Source organism: Ruditapes philippinarum, unplaced genomic scaffold (assembly GCF_026571515.1).
Source record: "Ruditapes philippinarum isolate M1 unplaced genomic scaffold, ASM2657151v2 ctg693_1_1_1_1, whole genome shotgun sequence".
NCBI lineage: Eukaryota > Metazoa > Mollusca > Bivalvia > Venerida > Veneridae > Ruditapes > Ruditapes philippinarum.
In genome coordinates, this window is record NW_026865227.1 from 404875 (window position 1) to 428588 (window position 23714).

The window sequence follows — 23714 nt, forward strand, 5'->3', positions numbered from 1 at the left end:
ATAAAAAAATATTAACAGAAATAATTGGTCAAGCCTAGCCTGCCGCAGTCAGGCGACCAATTATTTTTGTTAATGTGTAACCTATTTAATGATCAACATTATTTTTTTTTCAACCAAAAACAAAGCATTTCTCTTAATCACCGATAGCTCCGCCCTTACGTTCTACAAGATGTCTACACCTTGTCAAGTTTCTAACATGTCACATTTAGATAAGCTAAATAAATGGCCCTTTCAACATATAATTAGGCACATGTTTTATTGAAATGTCACATAATTTATACCAGTACCTCTATCATGTTTCTATAAAATATCTGGGGAACAATCTGAGAAAAAAACATTAGAGATTTTTAATGGTTACAATTTTTGTATTAGCTTCAAATTATTCATTAACGTTTAAAATTCCTTTTGATTTGCTCATTTGAAAAACAGTTGACTTTTCATTTTTCTGTGTGTCAATTTAGGTTTACAGGTGGAGGGGTCCATTTACAATGAGTTTTCCAGCCAAAAAAGTAAACATTGTTTTCTAATATCAAGGATTGTTAATGCAGTTCATTCCTATCGACTGAAAGAAGAAATGTTTTGGTTACTTTTTCTAGAAAACATAAAGTTTAAAACAGTAAGCAATTTATAAGAGACACTTTTTTAGAGTTAAAAGGATATAAAAAGTTACTATGTAATCATTTATCTCTGCGTGTCCCACATGTATTATCTATGTAATAAATTAATTGATTGATTGTATCCTCACATTTAGAAACACCTGACCTCGCTTAATTTTTTTCCTTGGCATTGTTTTGTTAACCTAGATATTTTGCAATTCAGACTGCAAACCACTCATCTAACTCCTCCCTAATATAATGCATTATTGAAATTTGTTAGACTGGTTAGACGACAGATTAAGTAAATTTTATTTAGTTAGTACACATTAACCAAAGTTAGACTTAGCAGAAATTTGAAAAATACTTCAATGTGATTGGACAAAAAATAATGTTGATCATTAAAGTAATATGATGCATGTTTTCAAGATAAAAATACTGAAACAACACAAAATAGATTTCGCAACAAAAAATAAAAGCTGAAGGCCGCTTTAACATTTGATTGAATTACAAATATATACAGACTAAGTATTAAATACTTAAATTTATGCGTAAACACTTTTATTTATATTTTTGTCTAAATGTGGAAGTTAAACAAATTTAAACTTAAAAAAGTAGAATAACTGCATTGATGATATATAATACTAACTTCCCTGTCTCAGGTCTTCCAAAATATCTTCACATTCTTCTTTAGACGTGTGTATTGTTCTTCCATCACCTCTAAGACCTCTTAGTTTTGTTCCTGACTCACAAGGAATTTGTGGTACAAGTGATTCGTCGCTTTCGCGTTTTTTACGTGTCGAGTTTTCTTCCTTACATGCATTTTTTGTACGAGATAAACACCGGTTTTCTTCATCGCAGTAAAGATACTCTCCCGTGCATGTTCCACCACAGGCAGGTTGGGGCTCATATTTAAAAAACACCTCTGTCCAATTTCGCCAAAGTCCATCTTTATTCTTCAAGTGGCTATAACCAAATAAGGCATCATCATGGCCTTGATTTATGATGCCCTCCCAGCCAATATCGTTCTCTTGACGGTAATCGGACTCAATTTCTATGTCGCCACAGCTGAAAATATTAAATAATCAGCCTTTTTTTGGTTATTACAAAATGCATTAATTTAACACGTGTTTTGTCTTTACATTTATTTAATAAATTCTTAAAAGTGATGAATTTGACAATGAAGATCGATGACTTTCTTAAAAAGAAATTATATATACATACTTATATTTATTCAATATTCTGAACACCAATTCAAAGTCGACATATTTCTATTTACCAACACACATCAACAATGAAATGCATATTGTTACAATTTTAAATTCATTTGTGTAAATTTAAGACATGTTACTTTTCTGTCTGATGTTCCCTGTATGAATCCCATATATAGTCAATAAATGCATGATGAAACCAAAATATCGGATCGTACGCTGAGTTTTCAACAACACCCATATCTCCACCAATGTAGTCATGTACGCCATCGTGTAGAGTTTCAAGATTATGATCTGTCTCTTCTTTATCAGTACCCGTTGTAATGTCCTAAGATAAAGAATTATTGATGATTTGAAGAGATGTTTGGTCATCCATTATAACTTACTAACACATGACTAACATGTACACATGAACATGCTTAAGAAAGACGCTCGACCGTGTTGTTCGAAAGCAAGAATATCCATTATGTCGTGGGTATGTTCAAACATTGAAGATTTACAGTATTTCCAAGTTCCAGCATGTGGAATGGATACCTTCAACTGTTCAGTTTTTCTGCAATGACATTAATGTTTGTTTGTTTGTTTTTGTTTTACGTCACATCGACACAGTATAGGTCATATCGCGACGTTCCAGCTTTACTGGTGGAGGAAGACCTCAGGTGCCCTTCCGTGCATTATTTCAGGCACGAACGGACACCTGAGTAGAACCACCGACGTTCCGTGAGCTAGCTGGATAGCTTCCTCACATGAAAGAATCCAAAGTCCCTGTCGGGATTCGAACCCACAGCGGTGAGGGGCAAGTGGTTTGAAGTCAACGACCTAAACCACTTGGCCACGGACGCCCCCGACATTAATGTATAAAATAATGTCTAAAAACCATAGTCGCATATTCTGATTAAGAACATTGAATTGGATTGATTTTTTTTAATCTGGTTATAACTGACTTCCAATTAGACAAAGACAATAGTATGTTTTTCTATCAAATACATCTGAAAAAAGACAGTAAATTTTAATTTGAGAATATTGTAAGATAATATCGTAGGTCATTATTTTATACTTAGTATCGCCGTCTGGTGAATCTGTAGCCATACACGTGTAAAGGCAGTCATCCAGTCCCGAGCATTTCGTATAGATTAATCAACGTTTATAAATAATCACGTACCTCAAAACTACAAAATCCTTTTAACCTGTCCATGTCTGTTTTACTTATCAACCTTGTTGAGTAGAAATTTTCTGCAAGTTGTCTTGCGATAACAGTACCATGAGCGCCGTACATTAATTTGAAGGAACCTGATTGGACAGTATCGGTATTCTCTCCATAGTAACATTGCGTCCACAACACAGATTCGTAAGGTTGTGGAATTTCGAAATCAATCGTATAGTCCCAATATGGCAAGGATACAGTAGGATTAATCTTCTTCATCTCTTGTTCGAAGCTAATATTTTTAAGAAAAATAAAAAAAGGATTAAAACATATGACTCCTGTCTTACATAAACGTTAAATGCACACCAAAATTAATGTTGGATATAGATGTTTATAACAATTAAGTTTTAAACATATTACTCACTGAGCAAGGAAGACCCGGTGCCATGGTAAAAACGCTCCTCCCTTGTGAGCTCTTAATTTCACCTTCCCATGCAAGCGTCCAAATGATTGAAGAACTCCTGTCTGCAAGAAAGAGAAAGGTGCTTGCGATAAAATACCACACACACGTAAAAAACACACACTCGCGAAAAATCTAGAATATATAGGAATTTAATCCACAAAAACAGTACAAGTTTAATCACCATCCGCATTAATGCATTTTGAAAATGAATAAAAAAAAAATACAAAAAATAATTACAACAATATCAAAAGATACTATTATAACTCTCATGCAACTTATTACAACATGTATTGACACTAAACATCAAGTACTAATTGCGGAGAGATCATAAACAAATATCTTATACTTCATTTGTTAACATGTAGATATTGTAAATGGAACAAATCCATTGTCAGTATCTTTTGATGAACAGTTTTATCACGATGGTAATCTGATACAACCCCTCCTATATGTTTGGATGTATTAACGATGTATTATGTTCAAAAATCTGGAAACAAAGTGATCCCTCGGAAGCATTAATCACAACAAAATTACAAGAGAATTGCAGACTCGGTTTGATTGAGTCTGTACATGAGGGATAATGAATACGTGCAACATCCCTTACGCCCCCTAGCACCGGTTTGAGCGGTACTCAATTTTTCTTGCCATTGGTTCTTGTTGCTGGGTCATGTGGGGATTGCGTTCATTGAACGCCGCCTTTCCTTGTTGATCTTGTTTTTCATATTATCAACACTTTATAGTGCTGGTATCAATGATCCCGAGAGACCAGAAAAATATAACAACACTGATATATGATAAAATATGATAAATTTGATATATGAAAATATTAATAATTGTTACACAGCTCCTTTGTAAAATAAACATGTTTTGAGTACACATTGAGTATGTGTATATAACTCTACACACTACAGGTGAACACAGCATGAAAACATAGTGTAATTCTAAAAAAGAACTGGCAGTTGTTGTTTTTTTTAATTGTTTTTTTTTAATTTATGGACAACTTCACTTAACTAGTAATTGGTAATACAGCTTTTCATACACAGTTTTTGCCATCTATAAATCAAATTAGACATAATCAGTAAGAACTTGATAGATTTTAATAGATTTCTGCACTAAAAGTATTTTACTTCTATATCTCTAAAAAATGATTTTTTCATAATTCAATTTATTTAACACAGAGTGTTTTAAGTTATGATTCAAAACTTGCAGAATGGTTTTAACCAATTTATTCATGCGTTTATAACGTTTTGATATTACAGATGATACAATTTTGTTTTGAAACTCGTCTTACTTCGTATAATTTTCTGAAAACATCTGTCACGTTTTTCCATTCCTTTTCGGATAATGTGCGAATTTCCCGCCTTGTGCTAATGCCAAATGATGGAGGAGTATGGCCAAAACTGAAATTGAAAGGTTGGAGGAAAAATTGAAAGCTCTTAATAACATATGTTGCGTATTTTCAATTCATGAAGAATTGTGAAGTTAAATACATGTAACAGATGATAGCACCATGGACGAAAAGTAAACGTTTCTATGGCGGAAAGGGCTCTATTCATTTGTTGAATTTTTACATGTTTAAAACGTTTGTAGATTTGATACGTGCTGCTTTTATTGACATGAAAGAAGCTTTTAGATACGTTTTGTAAAGGCTACGTTAACATTATCATGTTCTGGATGCCTAGTCTAAAGAAATTTAGACAATATTTTTACTAATTAACCATTAAGTCGCGATATGTATCTAAATGATTACTTAACCATATCTTAATCTCAACAAAACCATACATTATTTATCAAAATATGTATATTTTTGGCTTTTGCAGCCAAGGGTTAAGTGAAGATAAAGATTTGAGTTAAAACACATTTATTGTCTCCGTTAAACTACTTTAAAAACAACAACAAAGTTTTAGGTTGTTTGTTTATGCAAAGTTGATTAAAGTTACGTATAATTTTAGATGGGAAGCTAGCAAAATACCAAAAAGTTCGAACCATTTTCCTTTGTTGTTTCGTTTTGTTTTTTGTTTTGTCCGTTTTATAAAAGTTTCTGGTAGTGAATTCATTTCATATACATAGAAATGTGAAAGCATATATGACATACCGTTCCTCAGTCATTCTTTCGAACACTTCCGAATCTTCATCTGTAAGATCATTTGGACCGAGTTTAGCGAAATACTCATGACCACAAGCCAATTCCGCTTGCCATGGTATTACTGGTGAGTTCTTTATAGTAAAGAATTAAAAAACGCATAAAACGTTAGTAGTGAAGGGGGCCACTATGGCCAAATTTTAATATAAATTTTTGGGAAACTTTGGGAACACTAAAACCCTTTTATAGGTTAACAATATAATGAGAGTATTGTGTTATAAAAATAACCTTTTTTAACCTGTGCTGATATGTATAATTATATTGATCCGTCTATACTACACTTTTAACAGAAAGAGTTTTTCCTTAACTTCTAAAAATGAAAAAATATGATTTTGTCCGCATCAACTGCATCTAATATGCAAATGTAAAGTTTTATTCATATATCAGAAGTTAAGGAAAAACCCTTTCAGTTAAAAGTGTATGATACTTTAATTCATGTGTGAATATGTATGTTATGTTTATGTGAAATGAAATAAAAGAAGAATAAAATAAAACTGTCTATTGATGTGTGTTTTTAAGAGAGTTTAATAAACGAATATAAATATAAACGCATTGTGTTGAATGTAGTTAAAAATTTAAAATATTGATATTGAAAGTACACGCGATTTCAAGGAATTTAAATTTGCGACGCGTGACTACTGTAGACTGATCAATATAATTATACATGGTATCACAGGTTAAAAAGAATATTTATTTTTAGATTATATTGTTAACCTATAAAAGAATTTTAGTGTTCCATATCCCTCTATTTAAGGCCCATAAGTTTCTCAAATTTTTACCATACTACGGTGGCATAAAAGTGACATTTGCAAATTTTTTTTTTTTTTTTTGGTTTTTGATACTTATTTTTTTCTTTTGTTTTTGTACATTTTTTTTGTTTTGCATACATAGTTTTTTTAGTTTTGCATACATTTTTTTGTTTTGCATAGATCTACATAATTTTTTTTTAATTTGCGTATATATTTTATTTTAGTTTTGCAAGCAAATTTTATTTTAGTCTTTCGTACATATTTTATATAGTCCGCGATAACGCAAAGAAAGGTTCTGCATATGGTATCGATGTGGTTAACGTTTGACTCAAGGTGCATGAAAATCCGTCATGGGGTTAAGGAGATTAGGAGCGGGCATGAGACCCAAGTTACAATTATTTGACCTGTATGTGTGACCCCGACCTTGAGTCGGCACACCTGACATATAAGTTCTGCACATTATCTGGATGTGCTAAACAATTGATCCAAGTTTCATAAAAATCCTTCAAAGCTTTAAGCATTTTTTCTAAACTAGTGGGATTAAAAGGACCTATTTTGATCTTTTATTGTGCATTATTGTAATAACCAGTCATTTTTAACCAACTCCCTCGCCCCGGGGGAGTGCGGGTTAAAAAAAGAATCGTGTGTTGACGTTTGCGCTGTTCCGGGGCATAAGGCAGGAAAGTTATTATCTGAGTATACTCCGCATGGCGAATATTGTACCAGAGGTCGGCTTCGTTTAAAGTTTTGCCCGGCCGAAAACGACTAGGTCGATTCCAAAAATTGGCCGAAATGTGACCAAACCACTGTACAACTATTGTAACCGTGTTTTATTCTCAACTCTGGGCTGTTATGAGATGTTAAGGCTGTTTTGATTGGCTAAAAATATGTACGAAAAACAAAACTAAAATATGTACGAAAAACAAAAATAAAATATGTATGCAAAACTAAAAAAAATATGTATGCAAAACTAAAAAAATTATGTTATCACAATTAAAATAAAATATGTATGTAAAACTAAGATAAATATGTACGAAAAGTGAAATATTAAATATCAAAAATTAAACAAAAAATAAATTTGCAAATGTCACTTTTATGCCACCGTAGAGGATTAAAAAAACCCTATAGCATTCGTTTGAAAAGATACGCGCATGTAGAGTTGTTATTAGAAACTAAACTTTAACTAAACTTTAACTGTAAAATAATAATAAGTACAGTATTATTTTATCGTATTTAGAAAAACATTTTCTTATTCATAATTAAAGTATATTAAATTCAAATTGTATATTAAATTGATACTTATTTATTGTAACTAGAATTTTCTCTTACTCTTGACATTTGAATGCATTCCTCGATTTCAGTCTGTGCGCTATCAGGGAGATTTACAATAAACTGATAGGCCGCCTGAGTGTAATTACACACAATAAGGGCAACCAACAGGTGTGCAAGATAGGAAAACATAACTGGCCACTGCAAAAAATAACAATAAACAAAATCAACAAACAACAGTTTAGAGTGGCGGCGTGGCCGAGTGGTTAACGCGTCGGACTAGTAATATAAGGGTTGCTGACCGCGTGGGTTAAAACCCTGTCAGGGGCAAGCCGTTGTTTCCTTGAGCAAGAAACTTTACAATCATTGCTTAGTACTGGTTGGTTCTCTGAAGGGAATCGAAAGGGTTGCAAGAAGCTTATAGCTTCCACACAATCGAACTAAAACATATTTGTATAAACTAAACTAACAAACAACAAAAGAAAACAATATATAAATATATATATATATATATATATATATATATATATATATATATATATATATACTTTTGATGAGAGATGTAAGAAATTTTAATGAAAGATAAACTGTCAAATTGATAAAGGTAAAAGTTTAATGATGTCCTTGTCAGGCATGTCATTTCTGAATTAATTTTGACGCTGTATAATTGTTTAGAAATTTTCTGAACGAAAAATGTACATGTCACACTTACTTGGTTTCTATTTTACTAGGAGTTAAACATTGACAACGAATAGTAATTTACTGTATGAAAAATGTTTCTGTAGGTATAAAAATGTTAAAATATTTTTTACCTTGTCAATTTTTCAATTCTCTTTTATCCCGCTTTGTTTAATAAGTATTAAGTATTCAGAGTTATATACCTCAGAGGCAAATCTTGAATTGACGAAAAATACAAATCGTATTTTTTTTTTTACATTCGAAAAATTACTGCTATAAAATATTTGATTGAGATTTGGTATCATATTTCATTAATAATAGCTTTAAGTCTTGTATTGTATTGTATATACATGCCAACTATAAACTGCTTGTAAAACAATCACGTATGGTTTAATCAAGATTTTTAACAAAGATAGGCTAATCTTTTATCTCAATTTAACAATTAATTGTCGTGGAATTTTGTTTCATTCATGATTATATTTAATTTCAGTATATGTGCCATTGACCTAAACTACTTGGATTGATATGACTGATACAGTTTTATAATTGTCTTTGACGAGGCCGTTGCTAATAAATAAACCAAATATATTATTGGATACCAAAGTGTACCATAATAAATATACATATACAATAAGGAAAGAACAACGGAATACCGACATACTGGTTATTAATTAATCAGCAATTTATTTGTTGAAACATTCGTTTTTATATCAACATAGAAAAAAAATACAACGAAAAATATCAACTGCAACAAAAATTGGTGTAGCTAAAAAAACAGATAGAACTAAATTTTAAGAATATGACACCACTTGCGCGGAAATGACATTTTTTACAATTCGTCTATTTTTGTCCTTAACGGACATAAATTAAATGACTTTGTAGAAGTTCACTAGGAAGTGATACAAGCCAAAACTTTAAGCCCTGGGCACTCTAGGGTGGTCCATTGTTGATCTCTAAGGTATGATTTACATTATATCATTTTGTAGAGTACGGCACATACAAAAGTATGAAGAAGTTGTAGTTAGATGCATTTTCCTCTCTTTAAGTACATGTGACCTAAGTTTCCCCGTGGTCGGTAAAAGGAATGATAAATATACAGTTTTTAGAGGGCTTAAAGATTATATTTCATGTCAAATATCTAAGCGCTGGGCATTGTAATGAAGGAGAAGATTTTGTTACTGTAATTATCATCCAGTTTGTAATTATATATGTAAACCCCATTTCTGGGGTCAACGGGGTATGACTCATTTATGACTTAAATACTTTGATAAATATTAGTTTTAAAAGTCAAACTACGATGTCATTATCCTCGATGTAACTTGATCTCAATGTACTCTTAAATACTATCGTGGCAAATGTTTTTTATCAACTCGGCGCGAATCAATATTGACTTTGTAGCAAAAGGTTATATAGTCATTTGTTAATGTGACGGCATTAATGAGGCGAATCATTACTGATAATATAATTAAATGTATATATTTCCGGATATAAATAAACATATTTTACAATATTTATGATATAGATCACATAAATTTAAACGGAACGCATTAAATTTTGGCAAATTATGCATAATTCATCGTTCAAATTGAGAAGATGTATTTTGATTTGATGTATTTGTATACTCAAATGTTGAATGTTATATATGTTATAAATTTGACGATTTGCTAGTGTAACGTATTTTGTTTACAGGTCTTATGTATTAAAGTGACATTATATCTATCTATAAGAGTATAGGATAAATCAATACAATTTTATATTTTTCCAATTTTAAATTCAGCTTCACGTGCATGCGTGCATAATCTATAATCAACGTGGCAAAACGTTATATCAATCTATCATGTCTCTATCATATTAATGCTTATTTTCGAAATGCTATAAAGCCTATAATAGATCGTTGCCTACCTACAACATCAACACGACAATAAATATTATTTATAAAAGATATTTACCTGATAATTCACTGTAAATACTGATTTGTTTTAAAAAGAATTGAAAATCAATTTTCCAAAGTCAAACATACGCATCCAATACGCTTCTTTGATTGGATCATGAGCTGGGTAGCGAGAGGGGTGTATTCAATCGATCAGTTTCCCCAAAGAAATCGCATCCTCTCGGTCATTTCCGTCAAACTTCGGATAAGTTTCACTTTCAGTTTTTATTAAACCAAGGCATGTAATACGAGCAACAAAAACAATTGAACAGAGTATAATGGTCAAAAATCAACTAATATCACATAAAAATAATTAAAAAAGAATACAAATATAATAAATAATCTACGCTAAAAACTAAACATAAAAGCAGGTTGAGGTTGGAATTGTAAAATTTAATTCAATTTATTTTTGTAAAAACGTACTAATAAATTTTAAACAGATAAGTGTTTTAAATTAGTTTATAAACAGTCGATTTACTTGACTGATTAACAGTTGGCTGAATTACTAAAGTAATGTGTTTCGGTTCATTTGAAATACTGCAATCCAATTGGACAAAAAATAATTTGAGCCGCGTCACGACAAAACCAACATAATGGGTTTGCGACAAGTATGGATCCAGACCAGCCTGCGCATCCGTGCAGTCTGATCTGGATCCATGCTGGTCGCAAACCCATTTATGTTGGTTTTGTCGTGACACGACTCATTTCAAACACTAGAATATTATAAATACATATAATGGATACGGTATTTCGGTCGATCAAACCTACGCTTTAAACTAAAGATTTTAACAGATTGGAATTTATTGAGTTAGTTTATACTCATTATGTCGTTTACAAGTCTATTTATATTAAGTAAATTTAAAGATATTCACAAGTAAAACGTACATGTTTTGTAAACTAACTAAAACTATATTAAAATATTTTAAGAAACCGAAAGTACAAATTGTTTACCTACGTTATAGATTGTTGCCAGTGATTAGTCATTTTAATCGATCTGATTGACGGATATATCTTTAAATTATAATTTTAGTAGATTGACTTTATTTTCCGTTTGATGTAAAAAAAAACTCGTTACTCATTATACAAAGATTACACCCGCGGTTTATGAAATGACATGGAACTACTTTCAATGTGTTTGTAGTCTATGGGAGCTTGAATTGACCCCCGAGATGCCGTGGTCCGTGATAATTTATATGTGGTCATGTTGACATATAAAAGTGCGACATGGCGTGTTTTATCATGATTTTGATGGAGAAACATATAATCTTTACAACATCTGTATCAGGGCATGTCGACATAACTTTTGTCTATTATAAAACCGGACGGGAACCATTTGAACGTCATAATTATTATTCGGAAAGTAAATCCCGCCCATCGAGTAATGACAGACGTGCTATATCGTTGATTTTATTAATAAACTAAATTTTTTTCTGTCCATTATTAAGAAAACAATGTCGGCTATATGAAAAGTTTATCAGTCTGATGTTTAATTTGATCTTAGTGTGTCAATTGAGTTGATATTTTTAAATAATAGCTGTGAATTTCGTTTAATAACCTAACTGGAAATAACTTAAATACCCTTTCGTCGGACACTTTTGAAGATAAACATAACAATTAGTTTTATGCATATACTCACATTCGAATGCATTTTGTAGGCTAGCTTGTATCTATCTGGCTGGCAGTAAAATCAGTCAGTGTTCGATAAAAAAAAACAAAAAAAAAAAAAAAAAAAAAACGTATTAATATGCATTTACTATTGAAAAGATATCCGGATACCATTGAAAGGACATTTACAGCCAAATCTACTGTTTTGTTAATTATTATATTGATTATTTTGCAAAAGACAGAATATAAGTTAGATACATTAACAATGTTATGACAGTAAAATACAGAGGGACACGGACGGACGTCTGAACACCTTACAATGTTTCCCTGCAAACTATTCTGTCAATCTGTATGCCATAATTAACTATTGACAAAGTGATTGGCAGTATAACACTCATATATATATGTGCCTATTTACGGTTGAAAACGTCATAAATGTAAGTTCAGTACAAATGGGCTCCATCTGAGGGCCACCGGGACACATAATGATAATCATAATGTGTTAATGTATATCAGTTAAGTTACTTACAGATTTGCAGTACAAGTAATATGCTGAAGACACCATTATAAATACTTACATGTAAAAGTAGTCTCGTATATAAACATATATGTAAGGACATTTGAATTTTCATAAATATCTATACAATATAAAGTGCATTTCCCAATAGCAAACAGTCAAATATTCCTCTGGGCAACAATATTTCTAATAAATTTAATCATTTTTTATTATTCATATGATTTGTTCGTTTGTTGTTTTTTTTGTATTATACTAACTTTCCAAACGTTTTTGGTAATCTATTAATTTCATATGTATAATAATACCGAACACTTGGCTGTAAACTGAAATGTCATTTCAAAGAGATCCAAACGTCCTTTTTATGATTAGTGTGTATACGAACATTGTTCTCTATTTAGGGGAGATAATATGTAAGCGGCCGGATAGCCGCTGTACGGTATTCTGCGATACTCCGGATTAGGGTCCCGGTCCGGCTGCACATTTTTTCTCACCCTGTGACACGTATATAAAATATAAAACGTTGCTAACCAAGCACTGACTAAAATTATTTATCTGGTATAACAGCTAGTTAGATAAATGCACTGCATATACGGACATGTACCAAATTTTGTATTAAAATACAATTGACCTTTCTAAGTGTCTACCGAAATGTTCTTTCAAGGATGAACCTTTCAATGTATAAAGTTTTTGGTTTGGCGAGAGGGGTTAAGTTTTCGAATATTAATTAGGTATTTCCGACAGTGCCAATGATGTTAAGACGTGGTGATATTTTCCAAAAAGCAGAGATATAACAAGGTTTATGGAAGCTTGAATTGACCCCCGTAGATGCAGTGGTCCGTGATAATTTATATGTGGTCATGTTGATATATATTAGTGCGACATGGCGTGCTGTATCATTGTTTTGATGGAGAAATATAGAATCTCTACAACATCTGTATCAGACCATGTCGACATAACTTATGTCTATTATAAAACAGGACGAGAACCATTTGAACGTCATAATTATTATTCAGAAACTAAATCCCGCCCATCGAGTAATGACAGACTTGCTGTATAACTTTATCGTTGATTTTATTTATAAACTAAATATTTAGAATCGTCCATTATTAAGAAAACAATGTCGGCTATATTAAAAGTTTATCAGTCTGATGTTGAATTTGATCTGAATGTATCAATTGAGTTGATTTTTTACAAGACAAGCTGTGCATTTCGTTTAATAACCTTACTGGAAATAAAAGAAGTAAAATAACTTAAATACCCTTTCGTCGGACACTTTTGAAGATAAACATAACCATTAGTTTTATGCATATACATGTGTACTCACATTCAAATGCATTTTGTAGATCTGTATCTATCTAGCTGACAGTAAAACCAGAAACATATATCAGTCAGTGTTTGATGTAAAAAAAACGTACTAATATGCATCTACTACTGAAAAGATATCCGGATACCATTGAAAGGTCATTTCAGTTAATAGCCAATTTTACTGTTTTGTTAATTATTATATTGATAACTTTGCAAATGACTGTATATCGGTTAGGTTTATCAACAATGTTTATGGCAGTAAAATGCAAAGGGACGCACAATAACACGGACGGACGTCTGAACACCTTTCAATGTTTTCCTGTAAACTATTATGTCAATCTGTATGCCACGAATTCACTAAGTGATTGGCACATACATGTGTGCCTATTTAAGGTTGAAAACGTCATATATGTAAATTAAGTACAAATGGATTTCATTTGAGGGCCGTCTGGACACCAAACACCGTGTTAATGTAATATATCAGTTAATTGATTTCGGGGTCAATCGGTCAAAGGTCAAGGTCACATTGACTTGAAGTTAAAAAACGGTTTCCACTCAATACCTAAGGGACTCTAAGGCCTAGGAACTTCAAACTTGGTATGATAATTGTTCATGACCAGCAGATAACCCTATTGATTTTGGGGTCAAGGGGTCAAATGTCAAGGTAATATTGACCTTGTCGGTAAAAACAGTTTCCGCACAATAACTAAAGAAGGCTTAGGCATAGGAACTTCAAACTTTATATGACGATTGGTCATGACTTGTAAATGACCCCTATTGATTTTGGGGTCAAGGGGCCAGTGTCATATTGTCCTTGTACTTAAAGACGGTTTCTGACCAATAACTCAACAACTCAAGTTGCCTTGGTTGATATTTTTACATTAAACTAAAAGTGCTTTTGAAGGTCTTATGTAATACAAGTACAAATGTTGCTGCAATGCAGCAATCGAGAAGCTCCGCGCAAAAATGCGCTCATTATAGATACCTTACCAAATTATTTCTACACACAGGTCATTTTCTATTCAGATTAAGTACTATTGTGGATTTTTTTCAAATGTTTTGTAAACCATTCTTTGGATAATTATACTTATTTTATGCACTGTCCATAATTAAAAGGAGGGGCCAGATATTTAATTAAAAAAAATGCTCTCGCTGATGCCTACCTGGTTAGGAAAGTAATTACATTGAATACAAACAAAATTCTGGAAACAAAGTGATTCCTCGGAAGCATTAATCACAACAAAATTACATAAGAATTGCAGACTCGGTTTGATTAAGTCTAAAGACTTAAAAGACTTATAAATGTAATGTGACAAGACTGTACTGTGTTCTTCTGTAGTCAGTAACATGAGATGATAAAAATATTAAAGTCTGTTTATTATTATTATTATTGCAACAAATATACAAATAGTAACAAAAGGGACTAATATTATAAAATAGTTATATTACATGCATTTTTTTTTCATGTCAAATTAAGATAAAAAGGTTTCTTTCAATACTGAAAGTAGAACAAACTCTGGAATGAAAAAAATTGAGATGAATTCCAAAAAGATCAAATTCAGGAATTTTTGTTTGTTATACACGAGTTACATGGTGAAACAGTATTTATCAATATAACAGAAGACTATTTTACCCGGTTTTTAGGCAGGTATGAGGAAATTCACTAACATCATGTTCGCAATCTATCCATCCATCCATCCATCCATCCATCCATCCATCCATCTACAGTCTGTCTGTCTGTATGTAACGGTGCACAATGTCCATCACAAAGCTTGTGATACTATATTTTATCTCAAAGTTCAGCATAAACCGTGATGGTTATTTTAATAAGATATAGATATGAACGGCTTTTGAATTAGTATTGGTATCATTTATATGGACCAAAAACGCGTTTTTGGATTATATTTCACCGTGTTATTTTGAACATTTTTTATTTACTATCTCTTACTTGCAGACAGGAGTTCTTCAATCATTTGCACGTATGCAGCGAAAAGCTAAGTTAAGAGCTCACAAGGGAGGTGCGTTTTTACCATGACATCGGGTTTTTTTTTTTGCTCAGTGAGTGGTCGACTGCTTTTTATTCTTCTTTATTAAACTACAAGTACTAAAATTTGTATAATGATACTTTTAAATTGTTATATTGCATTATGAAGACCAACTGAACTTCAGGCAAGTAAGTGGTATAAACGATTTCTTTCAATTCAATAACTTATGAAATATCTAAATCAACAATACGTACGGATGCATTTCTTAAGACAAAAATATTAAAAACCCATTAATCTAAGGTATATTACAACCAAATTTCATGATGTTTGCATATTTTGACAATATCTTAACTTCGAGCAATAGATGAAAAAGATTAATCCTATTGTATCCTTACCATATTGGAACTATACGACTGATTACGAAATTCTCCAACTCTATGAGTCTGTCTTGTGGACGCGATGCTTCTTTGGAGAAAACAGTGATACAGTCACATCAGGGCCTTTCAAATTCATGTATGGAGCACATGGTGCTATTATTTCAAGACGGCTGGCGGAAAATTTCTACTCTACAAGGCTGATTAACAAAGCAGACATAGAAAAGTTAAAATACTTTTGTAGATATAAGGTATACCAACACTTATTCTATGACTTTCGGAACGAATTATTAGATAAAGAATACCGCCACCGTGGTCGAGGGGTTAGAGTCGATGACTTCTTATCCAATAACATCTCTGGCGTGGGTTCGATCCCCGGGAGATGCATTGGTAGTTTAGCGCAGAGGAAGCTTGTCTAGTACTGGTGTAACTCTTCAGGAACAATGGTTAGGAAACTACCCGCCTATATGACTGAAATACTGTTGGGAAAAGGCGTAAAATGAAACAAACAAACAAACATTAGATAAAGAAGGTTAATAATTATAACTTTTATTTATATTCATCATCATATGTGTCACTACATATAATGCTAAAGCAAGTACTTGCATTTTAGAGTTTCAATACTTAGCTTTTATCTTAACGTCTTTTTCACGAACGGATATCATTTTACGATGATTATTCAGCAGTCTACGTAAAGTTTTTCTATATCTTAGGACATTACAACGGGTGCTGTTAAAGAAGAGACAGATCATAATCTTGAATCTCTACATGATAGCGTACATGACTTCATTAGTGGAGATATGGGTGTTGTTGATATCTCGGCATACGATCCGATATTTTGGTTTCATCATGCATTTATTGACTATATATGGGAGTCATTTAGGAACATCAGAAGGCGAAGTAATATATTATACACTCTGAAAACGAAAAAGAACTCTAAATGTTTCGTTTTGTTGCATCAAAAAGTCATAAAGAGATTTTTCACCAAGAATTCCTGGCCGCCATTTTGTGAATCATTCCCAATATTATAATTCATTTTAGTGTCCAACATTATTTGCCATACAATGAAAACGCTGTATTTCTTTAAAATGCTGTCTTTATTTTCATAAAAGAAAACAATTCGATACTATATCATATTCCGTTCATAGTTCATAAAACTTCGTGTTGGGCTTTCTTTGGGGATTCTTTTTTCTCTATTTCATAGAACCGCGTTCGTTAAAATAGTCATGACGTTATAAAGGACAAATAAAGCTTGACAGTAAAACAGTAACTATGTTAGTATTCATCCATAGCTATTCTACAGACTTCTGTCGCTATCACATTTATCAAAGTTTAATTTCTGTAGAACAGCACGGATGAACACTAACATATACATAAGACACTAATAAGACAAACATCGCTCATAATTTATCATCTTCATGAAAACGGAAAAATCTATTGCCTGTTGGTACTATAAAACATTTATTTTCTTTCATTTGACAATTTACCAAAATTGTGAATTATATTATATAGAATATTGATCCACAAAATGGCCGCCACTTTTGGCAAGGAAAGTAAACAATGTTGAAAATGGGAAATCGTTTTTTCGTCTAAATTTTATAAAAAAACATGTGTTGTAAGTCAGAATATTTGTTTTTCAAACAATGAATACTAGAATAGATAAATACAGAATCCCTAAAGAAAGCCCAACACGGCAAAATTGAAAATGTTGCAGGCTCGGTTTGATTGAGCCTGTTCATGGACGGTACTGGAAAATGCAAGTTACCGTCCACGCCCCCTAGCACCAGCTTAAGCAAAATTCAACATTTATACGTGAAATAGTAAAATTTTGAATTTAGAAACATCCGCAGATGTGTTCATACGGCGGTTATCATGGAACCTTCAATGTGACACAGAAGTGCCATTCCATGAAAAGCGGCGTATGGTCCCCAAGTAATAAAAAGCGTGTGCCCTAAACGAGAAAACAATGGGCGGAACTAAATAAAATGGAATTTTGAAAGGGGATCAGAGGTTATGAAGCCTGCGTATCACAGATAAGACGTCAAAAGACAAATTTAAAAAGCAGGCAAAAGATCTCGCAAAAATCACCTAAATAGAAACGTATGCTCGATTTTCACACGTTCTATCAAGATAATTATTAAATTGAGAATAAACACGAAACATCATTTAAAATGTAATGTTTTAAGGTGATTTCGTCGCCTTTGTCGCACTGGTATTAAATTGTCATTTTAACATTAACTATGATATTTTGATAAAGGTTACAATGTATCATGATGAATTGTTACATAGTACATATAAAGAACTGTAAAATCCACAGGAAACTTAGTTTTGTCCAAAATATGAATATATAAATAAATGGAAATAAAAATTTTGAAACTGAAAAGACAAAAGGCAGTAATGGGGCACAGAACAGTCAACAGAATAGTAATGAAAATAATTTAAAAAAAATCAAATAGCAGAAATTTTAAATAAATCTACAGAAATAGCAAAAAATTTAAATAAATCTACCTAAGAAATCTTTACCAGTTTTGTTATCTATCAGGTTTGTTATGCTCACTACAGTTGATATTTTAGGTATTGAATATTGCTTAAGTCGGTGCTACAAGTCAAGAGTGATATTACACTTGTTTGCTTATCCCAGGAAGGGACGCAAAATGATTCAACATTTGCTATTCATTTTTTTCTGTATCTTCTGTTGTTGGATATTTCCCTTTCTAAATATCTAGAATCAAAGTGATCCTCACAACACAATTACATCAAAATTGCAGACTCGATTTGATTAAGTCTGTAGATAAGTGCAACATCCCTCTGCCCCGTAGCACCGGCTTGAACAGAACTCAATTCTAAATACTTAATAGTGCTGGCACCAATTCCTTATTTTTGTATTTAAGATGTACCGATATAGACATTGAGTCCGATAACAGTCCAATAAACGATACTGACTGGGTAAACATCAAACAAGGCCCCGGAGACTCAATGTTTGGTTATTGCCATTTGAAAACTTAAGATTGGCTATGGCGAAATTGGACATATGTCTTTTGTCCTTATGAGCCCCAACCTGCTCGTGGACGAGCATGTAATAGAGATTACTTTTACTGTGATGTTTATCTCGTACAAATGAAGCATATCAGAAGCATCTACAAACAAGAAATGCACGTGAAGTGTGGGGCCAGAGATCCACTTGTTCCACTAACCCCTTGTGAATCAGGAACACCACTGAGTGGTTTGAAAGGTAATGGAAGAACAATGGAAACATCAAAAGCTGAATGTGAAAATATTTTGGAAAATGAAAGGGAGGGTAAGTAAAATAGTTTGTCATTTCAATTAATTGCTTCATTCTTCAAAAGGTAAAACATTTGATGCTATCTAATATAACTTTGACTTAGGGATTCTGTATTTATCTATTTTACTTACATAAAAACTTTGATTCTGTTTTTATCTATTTTACAATATCATTTCTTATTCTCGCTCCAAGGCATTAAGTACAATGAGTAAACGAAACGCAAAATCACTTTCAATGATAAATGTAATATTTTTCATTTTAGGGACCTTACACGGAGGCCTTAAACAAGGAAAAACCAAATATTCATGTACAGCTCTTGAACGTTTTATATATGTTTTAATCGGAAGTCTGGTGTGTGTGATAGTTTCAGTCACAACTGTTAAAATAATGAGGCTACGCAAACAGCTAAAATATGATAAACAAGATCGACAAGGAAAGGCGGCGTTCAATGAACGCAACCCCACCCGACCCAGTTACAAAAGTCAGTGGCAAGGAGCCCAGGAGGACCCCAAACAAAAACAGGACAGGGCACAAGGCAGAGAGCATGGGCAGGCTAACTACTAAAATCATAAATAAATAGTAACTGATCAGGAAAATAAAAAAAAATCTGGAAAAAAGTGATCCCTCGGAAGTATTAATCACAACAAAATTGCAAGAAAATTGCAGACTCGGTTTGATTGAGTCTGTACATGAGGGATAATGGATATGTGCAACATCCCTCACGCCCCCTAGCACCGACTTGAGCGGTACTCAATTCTCAACACTTAATAGTGCTGGCATCAATGATCCCGAAGGACCAGAAAACATAACAACACTGAAGTGAAGTACAGGGCAACTATTTACAGCTGCCACACAGCACTTGACACCTGCTGTTGTGAAGTATAAAAATTCTGGAAACAAAGTGATCCCTCGGAAGCATTAATCACATCAAAATTACAAAATAATTGCAGACTCGGTTTGATTGAGTCTGTATATGAGGGATAATGGATATGTGCAACATCCCTCAGGCCCCCTTAGCGTCAAAGTTAAAAAGCAGGCAGCATATGCTAAGGGTGATTCACCATTATTCAATTAGAATTATTGGAACCACCCAACTAGAAAAGGTCAAATAGTCAGAACTAAGAATACCACAAATGCATCAGTAATCGTGCTGAACGATCTTTAAGCATCGCAAATATAACATCTCTGATGGAATGTACGGGGCGACTTTCACTTATCCATTATCCCTCATTTACAGACTCAATCAAACCGAGTCTGCAATTCTTATGTTGTTTTGTTGTAATTAATGCTTCCGAGGGAATTCTTTGTTTCCAGAATTTTTTTCTATGGCCTCCACACGGCACAAAACAACGCTAATGTGACGATAAAATAGAGAAAATGAGAATCCCTAAAGAAAAAAAAAGTCCAAAACGTCAAAATTGAAAATGTTGCAGGCTCTGTTGTAAGTCATCTATGCTCAAGTAATAGTATTGCACTTATATGTCGAATCATGGAGTGATTTTATGATATTGGACATTTCTTGAATAAAATATTTCCAAATCATATCCTAGCCTTGAAATCTCTACTTTTTGAATTAATGATTTTACGTTTAGCACATGCACACACACAAACAACAACAACAAAAAAGTATTTAACCACTTAACATGAATTTATAATCACCAATTTCTACATAGTATTCCATTAAAGAGTTTATTAAAAGTCCTACACAGTGGTTTCCCCTTTGCTTCGCTACACAGACCGCTGCCATCACATTTTTTTTCTATCCCAATTATGGTAAAATAAAATACAGACTAATTATTTTGATTGAGATATATTTTCTTGTATATATTATTTAATGATATTCTTTCGCTAATACGAGCGTGAGTCAATATGTAATGCCATATGAAGTATATTTCATAATTTAATTCGTAATTCTTGTGTCTATGCTATGATCAAAGCTTCTGCTTTCAAATGATTTTAAAATCATGTGTGTTGTCAACCTAGTAAGATTTTTATAGCATCATTATTATTCATTTCTTTGACTATTCAGTCCTAGCTCTGCCTTGCGCCTTGTCCTATTTTTGTTTTGGGTCCTCCAGGGTTCCTTGCCGCTGGTTCTTGTTGCTGGGTCGTTAGTGGGTTGTGTTCATTGAACGCCGCATTCCCTCGATCTTGTTTATCATATTTCATGCAAAATATGGCTAATAAACACTCAGTTAAAAGGGCTTAAATACGGATCGAACAAAACTAGGAAAATCTATGCTCGTGAATGTTTATAATAATATGGAGTATCCTATGCATCGTTTTCGAGGTGGATACATAAATTCAAAATTGGTAATTAGTCAATTAAAGATGCCTGTAAGTCTGGCAGAAAATGCTCTATAGCTACTGACAAAACATTCATAAAATCAAGCTTAACGTCACAAAGATGCCACACTTTCATTAACCCAGATAACCTATATCGCAGAGATAGGGGCAACTTCAAGCCCCATTCCCCTGTACCCTTTTACTTTGTTGGCCTATTAATCAATTGTAGTTGATTTCCTTGTCGGTTTACTATTATTTCCTTTCATGTATTATCCTGTCCGTACAGTGCCTTGTGCCCCGGTCTTGTTTTTGTTAAGGGTCCTCCTGGGGGTCCTTACCGCTGGTCCTTGTTGCTGGGTAGTGTGGGGGTTGCGTTCATTGAACGCCGCCTTTCCTTGATGATCTTGTTTATCATATATTATACAATTCTTGAAATTTAGGCAAAAAACTGCCAAATGGATATCCCATTTTCTATCATCCGACCAAAAGAAGAAGCATGTTAAATGCGCTCGAAAAATACTGAAAATATTTTCTTGATATAGCAGTCGTCTTTTTTTATGTTATGACTACGTCCTGTGAACGTTGCTTATGCCTTATTGGCCTTCATTCTCTGGCCTCACCATTTTACGTCAGTTTGCAAGTGTAACAAAAAGATTTGGGCCATCAGGAATGCTCGTTGACTATGCATTGCCAAGCGATTGGCTGCCAAGCGATTGGCAAGTGTCAAGAAAGTTATGTACGTTATATTCTATGATATCCGTGGAACTGTTGTCAAATTCCTGTATCTATAGGCCGTTTTGTCACATCCAAACATTATAGAGATGTCGTGTCAAGAAAAGAATCAATAAATTTCGTCCTTCTACTGGTATGAAAGATCTGTATTTTCTGCATGAAAACGTACTTGGGTCGGCTTTTACCAGTTATACAAAGGTACATACTAAAGAGGACAATGTGAAGCATTTAAAATTGAATTAAACGTCTGAATTTGTGATAACAATATCCCTACAAACACATGAAATATGATAAACAAGATCAACAAGAAGCAGTGGCATAAAACTACAAAATTGACAATAATGCTGACTCGGTTTGAGAGTACCGCTCATGAACAAGCTCAATCAAACAAAGTCTGAACTATTTATAATTTTGGCGTTTTACGCTTTCTTGAGGGGTTCTTTTTCTCTATTTTATCGACACATCACCGTTGTTTGCCGTGTGGAGGCTGTAATAAGTCGCCCCGTACCTTCAATCAGAGATGTTATATTTCCGATGCTTAAAGATCATTTAGCTCGACATAATTGTTGTGTTTGTTGTATTTTAAGTTAACACTATTTGGCCTTTTTCAAGTTGGGTGGTTCCAATATTTCTACTTAAATGGTGAATCACCCTAACGAAATGTTGCTTGCTTTTTAATTTAGTCTTTTGAAATCTTATCTGTGATGTGCAGGCTTCATAACCTCTGACCCCCTTTCAAAATTCCATTTTGTTTTGTTCCGCCAATTGTTTTCTATTTGAGAACATACGCTTTCTATTACTTGGGGACCATACACCGCTTTTCATGGAATGGCACGAAAGTGTCACATTGAAGGTTCCATGATAACGGGCGTATGAACACATCTGCGGGTGTTTCTAAATTCAAAATTTTACTATTTTGTGTTTAAATGTTGAATTCTGTTTAAGCTGGTGCTAATGGGCGTGGACGGTAGTTTGCATTTGACAGTACCGTCCACGAACAGGCTCAATCAAACCGAGCCTGCAACAGTTTCAATTTTGCCGTTTTGGGCCTTTTTCGGGATTCTTATTTTCTCTACTTGATTTCTAGTGATTATGGGTGGTAGTGGGATTTATAGGCAACAGTCTATGCCCCCCTTGCACCACCTTAAACAAATTCCAACATGTTGACATGAAAATGGTATCTGAATTTAGAAACAACCACATGTGTGGTCATACAGTGGTTATCATTTGGTAAGTTTGGTTGTATTTGCTTTCTTTTAAATGACGAAAACACAACAGTTGGCGTATTTTTAAAAGCATCCAATTCGAAAAGAAAATGATAAACAAAATCAAGGAGAGACGGTGTTCAATGAAGGCATCCCCCACCTCGAAGTCACGCTCCGTTCACTATGGTCAAGAGAAGTTTGTGTAGGCAGTGATTTTAGATTACCATTTGATATACGATTAG

General features: G+C 33.1%; 2 protein-coding genes across 6 annotated transcripts in view; one reads left to right on the forward strand and one right to left on the reverse strand.

Annotated features, from left to right (window-relative positions):
• Window positions 1-23714, reverse strand: part of LOC132728294 (putative tyrosinase-like protein tyr-3) — an 82045-nt gene that overhangs the window by 850 nt on the left and 57481 nt on the right. For 2 of the 5 annotated variants that reach the window (XM_060713927.1, XM_060713923.1), the window contains exons 1-8: window positions 8385-8525; window positions 7633-7773; window positions 5507-5628; window positions 4703-4811; window positions 3373-3473; window positions 2967-3240; window positions 1945-2132; window positions 1243-1661 (exon numbers count right to left, since the gene is read on the reverse strand). In XM_060713927.1, coding sequence (XP_060569910.1) covers window positions 1243-1661; window positions 1945-2132; window positions 2967-3240; window positions 3373-3473; window positions 4703-4811; window positions 5507-5628; window positions 7633-7764 — 1345 coding nt within the window. In that variant the 5' untranslated portion in view covers window positions 7765-7773; window positions 8385-8525. Of the gene's footprint in view, window positions 1-1242; window positions 1662-1944; window positions 2133-2966; window positions 3241-3372; window positions 3474-4702; window positions 4812-5506; window positions 5629-7632; window positions 7774-8384; window positions 8526-10199; window positions 10322-23714 lie in introns of those variants that run through there. The other 3 variants (XM_060713926.1, XM_060713924.1, XM_060713925.1) reach the window with 2 other exon arrangements.
• On the forward strand, window positions 19034-20454 carry LOC132728268 (uncharacterized). The gene is made up of 2 exons (XM_060713880.1): window positions 19034-19264; window positions 19512-20454. Exons 1-2 carry the CDS (start codon window positions 19084-19086, stop codon window positions 19811-19813), a joined length of 483 nt encoding a protein of 160 aa, XP_060569863.1. The 5' UTR covers window positions 19034-19083; the 3' UTR covers window positions 19814-20454.

Bases quoted from the DNA above. Each gene is read 5' to 3' on its own strand.
- LOC132728268 (XM_060713880.1), top strand. From the start codon at position 19,084: ATGAAGCATATCAGAAGCATCTACAAACAAGAAATGCACGTGAAGTGT. The intron at 19,265-19,511 runs GTAAGTAAAATA...TTTTCATTTTAG, and splicing joins TTTGGAAAATGAAAGGGAGG to GGACCTTACACGGAGGCCTT.